Source organism: Gigantopelta aegis, chromosome 1, assembly GCF_016097555.1.
Source record: "Gigantopelta aegis isolate Gae_Host chromosome 1, Gae_host_genome, whole genome shotgun sequence".
Taxonomy (NCBI): domain Eukaryota; kingdom Metazoa; phylum Mollusca; class Gastropoda; order Neomphalida; family Peltospiridae; genus Gigantopelta; species Gigantopelta aegis.
Genome location: NC_054699.1, coordinates 5581302 through 5596552, shown reverse-complemented (window position 1 = coordinate 5596552; position 15251 = coordinate 5581302). Strand labels below are relative to the sequence as shown.

At 35.9% G+C, this 15251-nt stretch overlaps 1 protein-coding gene across 1 annotated transcript in view; it reads left to right on the top strand.

The window, feature by feature from the left end:
* Nucleotides 1–15251, top strand: part of LOC121369790 — a 60300-nt gene that overhangs the window by 26136 nt on the left and 18913 nt on the right. Inside the window, exons 3-5 of the mRNA XM_041494864.1 lie at nucleotides 2445–2571; nucleotides 3608–3689; nucleotides 5382–5588. Of these exons, the coding sequence (XP_041350798.1) occupies nucleotides 2445–2571; nucleotides 3608–3689; nucleotides 5382–5588 (416 nt within the window). The remainder of the gene's footprint in view (nucleotides 1–2444; nucleotides 2572–3607; nucleotides 3690–5381; nucleotides 5589–15251) is intronic.

Below are 15251 nucleotides of genomic sequence, written 5' to 3'. Positions count from 1 at the left end.
GACTGATCTGTGATTGACCATGATCCTTTTTCAAATTAGGCATACTAAATCATTCAATGTTTCATTATGGGTGGGCAGGGTGGCTATTAGGGGAGTGAGAAGGCCATTACAAACTTCCAGCTTCGATCTCGGATGACAATATATATCACCAATGCAGTACAATACTTCTCATAACCAGTTAATCATAAAACTGAATTTCCCTCTGGTTACCTACTTTCAGTTTATAACGTGGTCAATAACTGTTTTAAAATGTATAAAACCATTGGAGAGGATGGCTGTGATAGGTTAAGGTCTCCTTTAAACAAGGTTAAATAAAATTAAAAACAATTAAAGTTATTATTTCAGTTATCTGCTCATTGTATATTGGTTCCTATATTATATAAAATATTGAAGAATGATCATGGAACAGTCAAAACAACTGCTAAATTATGTGGGTAGGTGGGTGTTTGTGCAAATATCTTACATTTTCCACATTTCTCATCACGTCTAAATTGTACGAAGTCAGGCTGAAGCTGTTAGGGTTACCTCTGATATACTGGTGCATGGTGTCTAAGGAAGTAGGACTTCGGTTCTCATTTGCAGGTTGTGCTTTGCTTACCGTAACAAGTATTCTATTAAATGTGCACACCTGCAGTATCATAATTATTTGACATATTTCTACCAATTCAGTTAGCACACAGCTACTAAATCCAGCTATATTATCCAGTTGATCACATAAACACACACACTGCCATTGCTGCTGTTTTTGATGGTGTCACTGGGTCAGCAATGCCTTGTTGTGTGGTTTTTTTCAATCAACACTCCTGTCATTTCAGAGTTAAAATTTTACCTTGTAACTTGTATTATTCAATAGCATAAAAGGAATACTGCATTGTGTTGCTTTTTAAAAGTCTTACTCCAAAGAACCAAATTCAACCACTGCATTGTCTGAATAAAAAGTGGTGGATCGGGATGGCTATAAGGGGTGTTGGGAGGCCATCTTAAAACAAAATAAGTGCCTATTTTATTCCTATGATATACACATTGTCTTATTTTCCTGTATTATTATCTTTTTAATGGTTTTCTATTTCCATATTTAGTTTTTTGAGATGGCTCATTCACTTGACCCCTGCAATATTCTCTATTTTGGGACATTAACTTTTATACAAAATTCCTATTTTCTTCCTATTTTGTGGGCAAAATTCCTATTTTAACCCTATTTTCAGGCAACAAAAATTCATATTTTCCAATTTTTTTGACCCACCGCCTCACTTGACGGCCTGCGATCGTTCTCGCAGTTATCAGAGGCCTGCCGGAGAATCCTATGAAGGGCAGAATTTATAAAACCTGTTTATCTTAAACGCACGTGTAAATGCATGTAGTTACACACGTGTAAGACAAATAAGTAGTATTTGTAAATTCAGCCTATTGCCATTAGCTATCCATAACCAGTGGCGGGTACAGAAAAGCTATTTTTTTGGGGGGGGGGGGGGGGGGGCAATGCCATGAGTCGGAATGCCACGGGAACTTTGGGGGAGATTTGGAGGGGTATGAAAATTAATATATAATAAAATTATAACTGTCGCAAAATATTTTGGGGGGGCCTGGGGGTCCCCCTAGATCCGCCTCTGGGAACGGTAATAGTGTGGTTGCAAAACGGTCACGTGGTATATATTCTTGCGCAAAGTAAACTCGTGCAATAAATAGGAAGCGAAAACAAAGTATGTCAATAACGAGATACTCTCGGCATACTAAGTTGAAAACTAGACGTAGCTCCTCGTCATATTTCGGCCAACCGTTAAAAAATGCACCCAATTTCCTTCATAGAAACTGCTAAACCTTTATTTTTGAATTTAATCGTACGGGACATTGAAAATTCGATAGCACCAAAACTACCCTCCCCCTCCCCCGCCCGCTACCGACTCCGGTCGGGCTGCTGGTGCTCCCTTGTACCTGTCAGTGCAGGCGGTCCCCTCTCCTACCCACCTCAACCCTTTTTCTGTCCATGACAGGCGTGCGCTACAACAGCTTGCTCTGAATAAACACGTAAAACCTTATAACCTGATGACCTAACGTATGTGAAGTTCTGTAGATTTAATTTACTGTACATTCAGTGTTACGAAGTTATGTTATTTAATTGACTGTACATTTATTGTCACGAAGTTATGTTATTTAATTAAACTTGTATTAATCGTAATATAAAAATGTGGTATGTTATAAATACAGAACCACTTATTTATTTATTGCACTCGTTTATAGTGCGCAAGATTTATATCACTCGACCGCTACGGGTCTTCGTGGTATAAAATTCTTGCACATTATAAACTCGTGCAATAATCAACATGACACAACAACTGGTATGTGGTTCTGTCTATATAATATGATGCGTGTAACGGAAATTTAATTATTGTCTATTGAATTGTCTAATAAAATGTCTAATGAATTATCTACTGAAATTATTGCAGAAAGGGCGACGAGTTGTGGTGCATGAAACACCAGGATAGATATTACGAAGTGACCACTTGGACGCACCAGACAGTTTTACACATGCTCAGACACTTGCCACTAGTGGAAGAAGACACGTTCACTCTGGTCAGTGCAGGACAATGTTTACTTTAGTCAGTTCAGGAACAGGTTTAATTTAATTAGTTCAGGAAAATGTTTACTCTGGTCGGCGCAGAATTTGTTTTACTTTAGTCAGTTCCGGAAAATGTTTACTTTAATCAGTTCAGGAAAATGTTTACTCTGGTCGGCGCAGGAAAATGTTTACTTTGGTCGGTTCAGGAACAGGTTTAATTTAGTTAGTTCAGGAAAATGTTTACTCTGGTTGGCACAGGAAAAATGTTTACTTTAGTTAGTTCAGAAAAATGTTTACTTTGGTTGGTTCGAATTGTTTTTTTTTAGTTAGTTCAGAATTTTTTTTACTCTGGTCGGCGCAGGAAATTTTTTGACTTTAGTCAGTTCCAGAAAATGTTTAATTTAATCAGTTCAGGAAAATGTTTACTCTGGTCGGCGCAGAATTTTTTTTACTTTAGTCCGTTCCGGAAAATGTTTAATTTAATCAGTTCAGGAAAATGTTTACTCTAAGTCGGCGCAGGAAAATGTTTACTTTAGTCCGTTCCGGAAAATGTTTACTTTAATCAGTTCAGGAAAATGTTTACTCTGGTCGGTGCAGAAAAATGTTTACTTTAGTCAGTTCAGGAACATGTTTAATTTAATTAGTTCAGGAAAATGTTTACTCTGGTCGGCGCAGAATTTGTTTTACTTTAGTCAGTTCTGGAAAATGTTTACTTTAATCAGTTCAGGAAAATGTTTACTTTAATCAGTTCAAGAAAATATTTACTTTGGTCGGCGGAGAAAAATGTTTACTTTACTCAGTTCTGGAAAATGTTTACTCTGGTCGGCGCAGGAAAATGTTTACTCTGGTCGGCGCAAGAAAATATTTACTTTAGTCAGTTCTGGAAAATGTTTACTTTAATCAATTCAGGAAAATGTTTGTTTTAGTCAATAACAGGGTTACATTGTGGACGCTCTTGATCAGAGGTTTGGCTGCAAGTACTACTATCTGCTGTTAATATTCCCGTCAGTATAGTTAAGTCTTATTGGAACCAATCCACGTATATTTCAGATACTCCGAAGAGTCTCCAGCGATGGTTCGTATGACATACTGGAGGTGATCATTAGTAAAGTTGTAACGGATGATGCAGGCGGTAAGGAGTTTCAATGTGTTTGTCCATTGTTCTTATAAAGTTGGATGGTTCTCTAAAAACAAAACGTGATACTTCTGGAGGAAACTTAAAAGTTTATTGTTTAGACTTATTCATTTCTGCACATATGTGTTCTTAGGCCTTTTAATGCCAATACAGAAACTCAAGACAGTGTTGTTATAGTAATCATTTTGGAGTGGCCAGAAATGTTGACGATACCGGGTTTCTTCTTTTAAATACATCCTACAGAATTTTAAGGATATGCAAAAATTCAGAACATTTCAAATGATCATGAGAGTAAAGCTGTATTCTAACCGGACGCGAGCGATTTGTTTAGAAATCATCGATTTCAATTGCCGTATCCTAAAGCCCAGTTCTCACTTGAAAGATTTTTCGTACAACTGCGGTGCGACTAAAAGATTGTACAGCCATGTGATTCCCGTACGAATTACCTAGGCCCCCCCCCGCGTGCAATCTCACTTGTGCGACTGCCTTTCTGCACCGGGCTTGCATACGCTCGCATGAGATTTGCACGACAGTTGCTCAGAAGTCTGGTGGATGTCGCACGGGAGTCGCAGGGGGTCCGCTGGGAGTCGCACATCTCGGCTCCCTTAAGACTCACGTACAACTCCCGTGCAACCTATCATACTGCCGTGCGACTGCTGTGCAACCTCTATGCGAGCAATGCGAACTGTGCAAACCTAGAGACAGCCGTACGATAATTTTAAACATATGAAAAATGTCGCACCGGCATGCGACTTGTCCAAAATACACACGACACCCCTACAACGTGTGCGAATCATCAACATACTGCTGTGCGACTCCCGCATGCCCTGTACGATTTGGTGGTCGCACGGAATTCGCGTAGAAAATCGTTCAAGTGAGAACGGGGTTTAACCGCACGCGTGCGATGCGACAGATTTATATGTCGCGCCGTACGCGTTCGGTTAGGAAAGAAAGAAGTGTTTTATTTAACGACGCACTCAACACATTTTATTTACGGTTATATGGCGTCAGACATATGGTTAAGGACCACACAGATTTTTTTAGAGGAAACCCGCTGTCGCCACATAGGCTACTCTTTTACGACAGGCAGCAAGGGATCTTTTATTTGCCCTTCCCACAGGCAGGATAGCACAAACCATGGCCTTTGTTGAACCAGTTATGGATCACTGGTCGGTGCAAGTGGTTTACACCTACCCATTGAGCCTTGCGGAGCACTCACTCAGGGTTTGGAGTCGGTATCTGGATTTAAAATTCCATGCCTCGACTGGGATCCGAACCCAGTACCTACCAGCCTGTAGACCGATGGCCTGCCACGACGCCACCGAGGCCGGTCGTTCGGTTAGGGTGCGGCGATTGAAATCAATTATTTCTTAAATAATCGCTCGCATAGCTCACGTCTGATTATGATACAGTTTAAGCATTGCCTGCTATCCGGGTACAAATTTAAAAATATTTGTATCTCTGACAAAGTTTAGATACTTTTACATTCAGAAATACATTTCATTTAATTAGATGTGGAAAATCACTGCTTCAAGCAAAGCAAAATTTTAGACAGATTTTTTGTTATTGTGTTGTTTTTTTCTTTCGTTTTTTAACAACATGACCAGAGCAAATTGATTTATTAATCATGGCTACTGTATGTCAAATATTTGGTAATTTTTAACACGAAGCTAATCTACTATTTTGTAGGTGTGAAGTCATACTACAGTATTGTAGTGAACGCTATACATTTTAGTTTGCATCCCGTGGATATTGAAAATATCCAATACACGGGTGTGGAGCGGGTTTGGGTTCGTCACGGCGCTTTGAGAGGCCACTTTTTAACCAAGTCACCGTCAGGGTTACCGACCATGGAAGATATCCCGGATGTAGACGGTGGAGACGACGATAATCGATGTGAGTAAACAGTTTGACACGACACGCCAGTAAAAATAGGATAGTTTTCTTTGTCAGTAATTTCCCTTGGGTTTGAAGTAAAAAGAAAAGAAAGTACATTGGAAATAACAAACATATTGTGTTTCTAAATGCAATGTGTAAACTCACTGGTGACAGTATATCAATACAGCAGCACCACACACCCATTACATGGGTTCCGTAAGGGGCGTGGAGGGGGCATTTCCCCCAATTCTAAAGCTGGAGGGGCCAAGGTATGCAATATGTCCCCAACCGCCCCAGTTGAATGGCGATCTAACTGTGGATTAGAATTGTTTATTTACTCCGACAGTTCACAAACATGTAGCTCACAATTACCCACATACGTATACGTATACATACACATACACATACATGTACATATAGATACATATACACATACACATACACATATACATATACTCATACATATACTAATACATATACTCATACAAATACATATACATGTACATATACTCATACATATACTAATACATATACTCATACATATACATATACATATACATATACATATACTCATACATATACTCATACATATACATATACTCATACATATACATATACATATACTCATACATATACATATACATATACTCATACATATACATATACATATACTCATACATATACTCATACATATACTCATACATATACATATACTCATACATATACTCATACATATACTCATACATATACTCATACATATACATATACTCATACATATACTCATACATATACTCATACATATACATATACTCATACATATACTCATACATATACATATACATATACTAATACATATACTCATACATATGCATATACATATGCATATACATATACTCATACATATACTAATACATATACTCATACATATACTCATACATATACATATACATATACTCATACATATACTAATACATATACTCATACATATACTCATACATATACATATACTCATACATATACTCATACATATACTCATACATATACTCATACATATACATATACATATACTCATACATATACATATACATATACTCATACATATACTAATACATATACTCATACATATACATATACATATACTCATACATATACTCATACATATACTCATACATATACTCATACATATACATATACATATACTCATACATATACTCATACATATACTCATACATATACTCATACATATACTCATACATATACATATACTCATACATATACATATACTCATACATATACTCATACATATACATATACATATACTCATACATATACTCATACATATACATATACTCATACATATACTCATACATATACTGTACATATTATACTCATACATATACTAATACACATACACATACACATACACATACACATACACATACACATACTCATACACATACTCATACACATACTCATACACATACTCATACAGATACAGATACATATACTCATACACATACACATACTCATACTCATACACATACAGATACAGATACAGATACAGATACACATACACATACACATACACATACACATACACATACTCATACTCATACTCATACTCATACTCATACTCATACTCATACATATACAAAGAAAGAAGTGTTTTATTTAACGACGCACTCAACACATTTTATTTAAGGTTATATGGCGTCAGACATATGGTTAAGGACCACACAGATTTTGAGAGGAAACCCTTCCGATTGGCAGCAAGGGGTCTTTTATTTGTGCTTCCCACAGGCAGGATAGCACAAACCATGGCCTTTGTTGAACCAGTTATGCCTACCCATTGAGCCTTGCGGAGCACTCACTCAAGGTTTGGAGTCAGTATCTGGATTAAAAATCCCATGCCTCGACTGGGATCCGAACCCAGTACCTACCAGCCTATAGACCGATGGCCTGCCATGACGCCACCGAGGCCGGTCATACAAATACAAATACATATACATATACATGTATATATATTCATACTCGTACTCGTACTCGTACATATACAGATACATTTAAGAATTGAACGTGAAAATGTTTGAGTTCCATGCTAGTATGAAACGCAAAACCACTTTGCACACTGTATGAATGGCGTAGCATACTAGCATGAAACTCAAAAATTTTCACGTTCAGTTCTTATAATTCCAAACACATAACCATGTAATTAATGTAAAGCTCTTTGCATAAAAAGTGAACTCTTATTTTCCAACTATTTACTATTTTATTAACACAAAATTCATACTCAACATTAGCGGAATCTCTATGGCGGCTCGGCTTTTTCCGTCAATAGCCGAATGAGAGAATGTCAAATTGACTCAATGTTACAATCATTAATACAATTCATATTAAATTTTTGCATTAAATGTCAATACCAACTAGAAACATTTTGAATTCACTATAAACATATAACGTAAGTAATTTCAATAACTTTTAACCTGTAATAAAAATGTCTGAAGCGACCTATTTTGTATGGTGTAATTTATATGTGAAGCGGTTGGTGTATGAATATTTAACTACGAACTGTGCATGGGCGCCATTTTTTTTTATTACTGTCCACATTTACCAATTACGACGTTGAAATTAAAGTTATCAAATTTTGAGTGCGTGAAAATTCCATGTGTTGATAGATTGGTATAATATCCGCCCGGTCCCCTCCATTATTATTTTTAGTTAGTGGTTGGGGTTGGGGTTAAGGTTAGGGTTAGGGGAGGGGGGACCGGGCGGATATTTTTCCCGAAACGGCATGCTTCAGTGATGCACAGCACATAATTGCTCATTTAATGTTTATAAAAGATACTGAGTGATTATTACAACAATTTGTTTGCTAAATGTTACAATATGTTTGTAATATAACATTATAATTGTGTATTTAAAAAATATATTAATGTTAGGTGTAATGTATGACATTATTTAATTGGTTACGAACTGGTATGCTAGTGGTTACGAAACGGTATGGTACGAACGTGTTTGGGTACGAAATGTCTAGAAACCGCGACAACACAGGATGGTTTTGGCGTGCGACTTCAAGTGGTGCGACACAGGTATTCGTGAGATTTGACAGTGCCATGCTCATGTTTCGTTTTTGGAAAGTGGAACATTCTCTGTTGTAGCTTCGAATTGAAGCTTCGTTCCTGTGGCCCGACATGTACATGATATGCCTAGTTTCAAAACCCGAGTCGTTTAAAGATTGGATCGCAGTGGCGCGCAAACTATGTGCTGTGTACGTCATACTATGATTTGAATTGCAATATTTCGGGTGTTTCGTCGCTCCAAAGGTAATTGTTGATTTTATTTAAGTCGGAACTACCAATTATTGGTTTATGTTTCGTTGCACGCGATGTTCCGGATTCTATTTAGACTTTCAGTTTACCGTTCAGTAAATCATTTGCTTTTTTAAACTCTTTATCTTTCACAATATCTATGTTCCTATCACTGTCATGCATATGCCTGTTTAAATTAAAATCTCCAAAAAATTGTATAGGAACATCTGATATGTTACGATGTCTAACGCTGACACTTGGACGGACGTTTGACAGAAGACGATTAGGCCACTGTTTGATGTCTAAAAATAGAATCAAGGAAATTCCTCGGGGATTCCTTTGCTGACATAATTCATAAAGTAGTTCCGGCTATAAGCCAAAACTAGTGCTAAACTGAGATTCATGGTGCTATGAATGTCAGTTTTTATCATCACGTGATACGAATTTGACAAATCCAAAGGTTTATAACAAAGGCATTTTTAGAGATTGGAATTATATACATTTATTACCCATATGGGCTCAAATATACGGGGTAATATTTTTTTGATTTCTGCACAGTGTGCAGATTGCTTCTACAGTCACTGATTGGCTGGCTTTAAAAAGACAAGATTTGATTGGCAATTACATACTGCCGGGACTACTTTTTGTTCATTCATGATTCCATTCATCGGTCAAACTATTACTACGAACTTCAAATATTTTTTTACGATACGAACATTTATGGAATTAAAAATCAAAATATATGTACAAATGTTTAAAAATGTTTTTATTTTATTATTTTGACTGGGGTTTTTTGGAACTATTCTTTGGTGGATACTGTTGGGTGTGCACCGGTAACGGCGCGTATGGATATATTGTTATGGCTGGTAGAGCTTGTTAGTTGTTACAGCAGCGAGAACGTAAATATACTTTTAAAATCGTTAAAGATTGACAATGGATAATAAAGAGAATAACCAACTCACTACGAGGAATTACGGATTATCTGTCCCTCGTGAATTAATGCTGTAAAACCCTCGCCAGAGGCTCGGGTTTACAACATTAATTAACTCGGGACAGACAATTCATAATTCCTCGTAGCTCGTTAGTTATTCTCTAAATATACATATACATGTACAGATACAGATACACACATATATAATTTATATACAAATTTAATAAAATTTTGTTAAAATGCGTGACGCCCGACTAAGGTCTGACTACACAGATCACTTCCGGGTGAGAGTTCATTGATGACAGTCCACTATAGTTCCTAATTGTGGCACATGTTATGGTTCACATATTCACTTCTAGGAAATGGTGAAGAATTAAAACAATATGTATGTTTAATGGTAAGCCTTCTGGCTGTATTTTGACCATGTTATTTTGTAATATTGTGCACCAACCTTTTGGGACATGGGTATATAGCGCAAGTGACAGCCGGAGTGAATCGGTTAATGAACCACCTGTTCGGACCGGTACTACAGCCAGATGCAGTTACATAGCAAAAAACTGAGACGGAAATGTTCACAATTTTGGAGTGAATATAAATGCTTATATAATGTATGTTTGCAATGGTGTATGTTGTTAGTGCCAACGAGAACCCGTTCTATGGGTAATCTTCGCTTGAAGTTGGGCAGTTTAACATGGGTTTCAATGGCAGATGACATCTGTTTAGTGAGACCATAATGTAAAACACGAAATTACTGTTTATCCCCAAATATATAAGTTTAGCAAGCCAAAATGAAAATGTACTAGTGTAGCATCCTTATAAAAGGTAATTACATCGATGTGGATTTGAGCCAAGCGTATGGGGGCCCTATTTGGGTAAATATAGCAAACATGTCAATTTTATTTATTTTTATTATTTTTATTTTATTTTTATTTTTTAGAGGTGTGTGTGTCAAAATGTATATTCTAGTGTTCTTACATGTAATAAATAAATTGATATGAGTGTCTAACACTGAGTTTCTCATTGTAAAAGGTCAGAATTCAAGGTCACAAGGACAATATCCAAATTCACCCTAATTTCTGTGATTTTGTGCATAATTAATTTTTTCGAATGTACAGTCATAATGACAAACAGTTTTGATGGTATTGTGAATATATAACATAGTATTCTACTATGAAAGTAGAATTTGTATCTGCCATTAATAATATGTGGATTTTCATGCTGAAATATACAGAAAAAAACAGGATTTCAACACTTCGTTATGAAACAATTGTTGCCTATAGCAACAATTGATGGAAACTAATATTTTTAATGAACTAACTAGATAACTAGCTTCTTTGTATGTTCCCCATATCAGAACTACCAACAAGGTCATACATTACCATATAGTGGCTGCTTGTTTGATGACCATCTATTGTGTGGATGACCAAGGAGTAACAATGTGATATGAAGTTTTATTGGATGGTATGGTGCATCTATCTTTTGGTGTATTGGTTAGAGTTCATAAGTTACACGGCTCTAGTATAGCTTTTCATGGAGTAAATGACCCAAATTATCAAACTGACTTCAAACCAAGTCAGAGGCTCGCATAATACAATTTTTATTCCTAATATATATGATATTGACGATACCGAAAAACACTCTGGTAATAACCTCTATATATATTGAACAGCAAAAGAAACGCAAGTATTTTAAAGAGGTCAAAGACTAAATGAAAAGTTAGATATTTGACTTGCAAGTGATGTGTGATGGGTATATTTTGAGGAAAATCGTCTCTTTTGCAGTTTTCATTACGTTTTCTTCGCATACATGTACAGATGAAGTATGTCTCCAAAACATACCATAGGATAATGCCATGGGATCGTAAAGTAAAAGATCCTCGTGAAAAAAACAAACATGATTTGTTACTGACATTAAGAGGTATAAAAACACCTATTTTTAAAAATCCCTTCTTCAGTATTGATGTCGTACACATATACCAAGTTTTACCCCACAACAGCGGGAACAAGCAATCGGACGCCTTACGGCAAGTCAAAGCGTTAGTAATGTTGTCAATGCGTTTAACGTTCACACCACAACCATTTATTGCTTGCGAGATCGGTTTGCCACCACCAACAGTACTGCTGACCTTCCAAGAAGTGGACGCCCGTGTGTTACCCCACCCACATATATCCATGGCTTGCTTCTTCACGATCCATTCCTGGTAGCCAAGGAAACAGCTCGGCAGACAGTTGGACCGACCCATCAGTGGTGACACACAGTCAGGTGATCTCAGTTCTCGTCGTCGTCCTGTCAGCCGTTGTTCCTGGTGGACTCGGCAACACCAACAGAACTGTTTACAGTGGACCTCATTTCATCGGAATTGGCGTTATCTATATTGGAGACTTGAACTCTGTACAGGTGGAAGTCGGTTTTGCTTTTCCCATGCTGGTGGAAGTCGGTTTTGTTTTTCCCATGCTGGTGGAAGTCGGTTTTGTTTTTCCCATGCTGACGGAGAGAGAGAGAGAGAGAGAGAGTGAGAGAGTGAGTGAGTGAGTGAGTGAGTGAGTGAGTGAGTGAGTGAGTGAGTGAGTGAGTGAGTGAGTGAGTGTACCCTTTTAACATGCCCCTATCCTATACCACTAAGGTTTTGGGCATGTCCATCCCAGGCCCGATCTCTGGATGGCCTGTGATCTGGGGGAGAGACTAAATCGTAGACACTGAGAGTCGTCAGCCAGTGAGAGTCTACTGAATATTCATGAGCAAACGGTTGATCGACATCGAGATTTTACGACATCGAGTAATGTTCTATGCCTGTATTTTCGAACCTATCATAGCGCTACGAAATCGTAAAAACCATCGTATGGTGTGACGTCACTACAGCACACGCCATAGTGACGTCATAGCTTACGATGATTTTTACGATTTCGTAGGCTAAGATTGCTTTGAAAATACGGACCCTGGTGTATATATATAAATTATTCCAACTGTAGATATTAATGTAACAAGTATTTAATAATATACAGTGTGGTTAATAAATTGTGTAATTGAATGTTATGTAGCGTATATCAATGTCGTTGTTTGTTGTTTTCCTACTCTTCTTCTGTGGGATAATCCCGCCGATATTTTGATGAATTTTACACCAGTGGTTACGGTTATCTAAACGTCAAAATTGTAATGCACGTCTGTACAACTTAATTTCATAAACAAATAAACAAACAACAACAACAAAAATCATTCAACAACTACAGAATATATAATTTAAAATAATTACTGTATAAATGAGTACAAGTCAAACCGATTAGAAAAATGTTGTCCACTACTTTTAATTATAATTATTTGTAATAACAATTGTCCTAAATAAAAATAACAACAACAACAACATAACAGTAGTTACGGTAGGTTTTTGGAAAATTATAAATTTAAGATTTCAGTATGTTGGATTATAAATACATTATCTCACTACCAAGTACACATGAAGTCATCCACTGATGTAGTTAACAAATTACACACTTCTTGGCTAATGTCTATTTCCTCAAAGTAAAAATCTACTTTTGTAGACACAAAATTAATCAGTTTCTTTATTTTTTAAAGTATGATTTTTATTAAATAGATTTGAATAAAGTACCACTGAAGGTTCATTTACCTTTAATATACATAAACATACATGTATACATACATACATACACACATACATACTTGCATGTGTATGTCTGTGAGTGAGTGTGTGTGTGTGTGTAACCGGCCTTGGTGGCGCAATGGTTAAGCCATCGGACTACAGGCTGGTAGGTACAGGGTTGGCAACTTTATATTATTATTTTTTAAGTAGATGTGAATAATCTTACTGTATGTTTACTACCGATGTTTGTGGTAGTTTTCAGAAAAACAGAAACGTAACATTTCAAAAGGGTGGATATTATGGTACTTAACTACCGAGGTACATGGATATCATCCACCGAGGGTACTTTTCCTTTAATATGGTATATTGCATTGCACATATGTTGGCTAATGTATATTTCAGCAAAGTAAACACCTAATGTAGACATGACAATTAAATATGAACATGATGGCTTAATCCATTATCTAACTGATCAGGGTAGATATTCTTTTCATATCTAAAATTGTAATTTTTTTTTTTTTAAATAAATAGATATGAATAACCTTACTGCATATTTACTATCCATATCAGGAGTAGTTTTCAGAAAAGGAGATCCTTAACAGTTCAAAAGCATAGATTTCACCATACTTAACTACCGAGGGTACATGGATATCATCCACCGAGGGTAGTTTTCCTTTAATATGTTATATTACATTACACATATGTTGGCTAATGTATATTTCAGCTACGTAAAAACACCGTCTAATGTAGACATGACAATTCAATATGAACATGATGGCTTAATCCATTATCTAACTGATCAGGGTAGATATTCTTTTCATATCTAAAATTGTAATTTTGTTTTTTTTAAATAAATAGATATGAATAACCTTACTGCATATTTACTATCCATATCAGGAGTAGTTTTCAGAAAACGAGATCCTTAACAGTTCAAAAGCATAGGTACATGGATATCATCCACCGAGGGTAGTTTTCCTTTAATATTTATATTACATTACACATATGTTGGCTAATGTATATTTCATCTGAGTAAACACCTTTTAATGTAGACATGACACTTTAATATGAATATGATGGCTTAATCCATTATTTAACTGATTAGAGTGGATTTTCTTTAGATATGAAAATTTTAATTTAATTTAATTTTTATTATTATTATTATGTTTTAATAAATAGATACAAATAACCTTATTGCATATTTATTATGTCAGGGGTAGTTTTCAGAAAAGGATATTCTTAACATTTCAAAAGGGTTGATTTTACTCTACCTAACTACCGAAGGTACATGGATATCATCCACTGAGGGTACTTTTCCTTTAACATGGTATATTATATTACATTACATATAATATGTTGGCTAATGTATATTTCAGCTAAGTAAACGCCTTCTAATGTAGACATGACAATTAAATATGTATATCATGGATTAATCCATTATCTAAATGATCAGAGTACATTTCCAAATTAAAAGAAATTATTATTATTATTATTTAAAAATATATGTGAATAACCTTATGGTACATGTATGTTTACTGTCAGTGCTAGGGATAGTTCTAGGAAAATGAGACACTTAAGATTTCAGTAGGGTGGATTTTACAGTACCCAACTACCGAGGGTAGATTATCATCCACCGAGGGTACATTATCATCCACCGAGGGTACTTTTCCCAAAAGATGTTATATTAATTTACATATTTGTTAACTAATGTATATTTCAGCTAAGTAAACACCTTATGTAGACACTATATGTGATAGATTAATCCATTATCTAAAAGATCAGTGTAGATATCTAAATTGTATGTCATGTTTTTATTTTGTAATCAAATATATGTGAATAACCTTACAGTA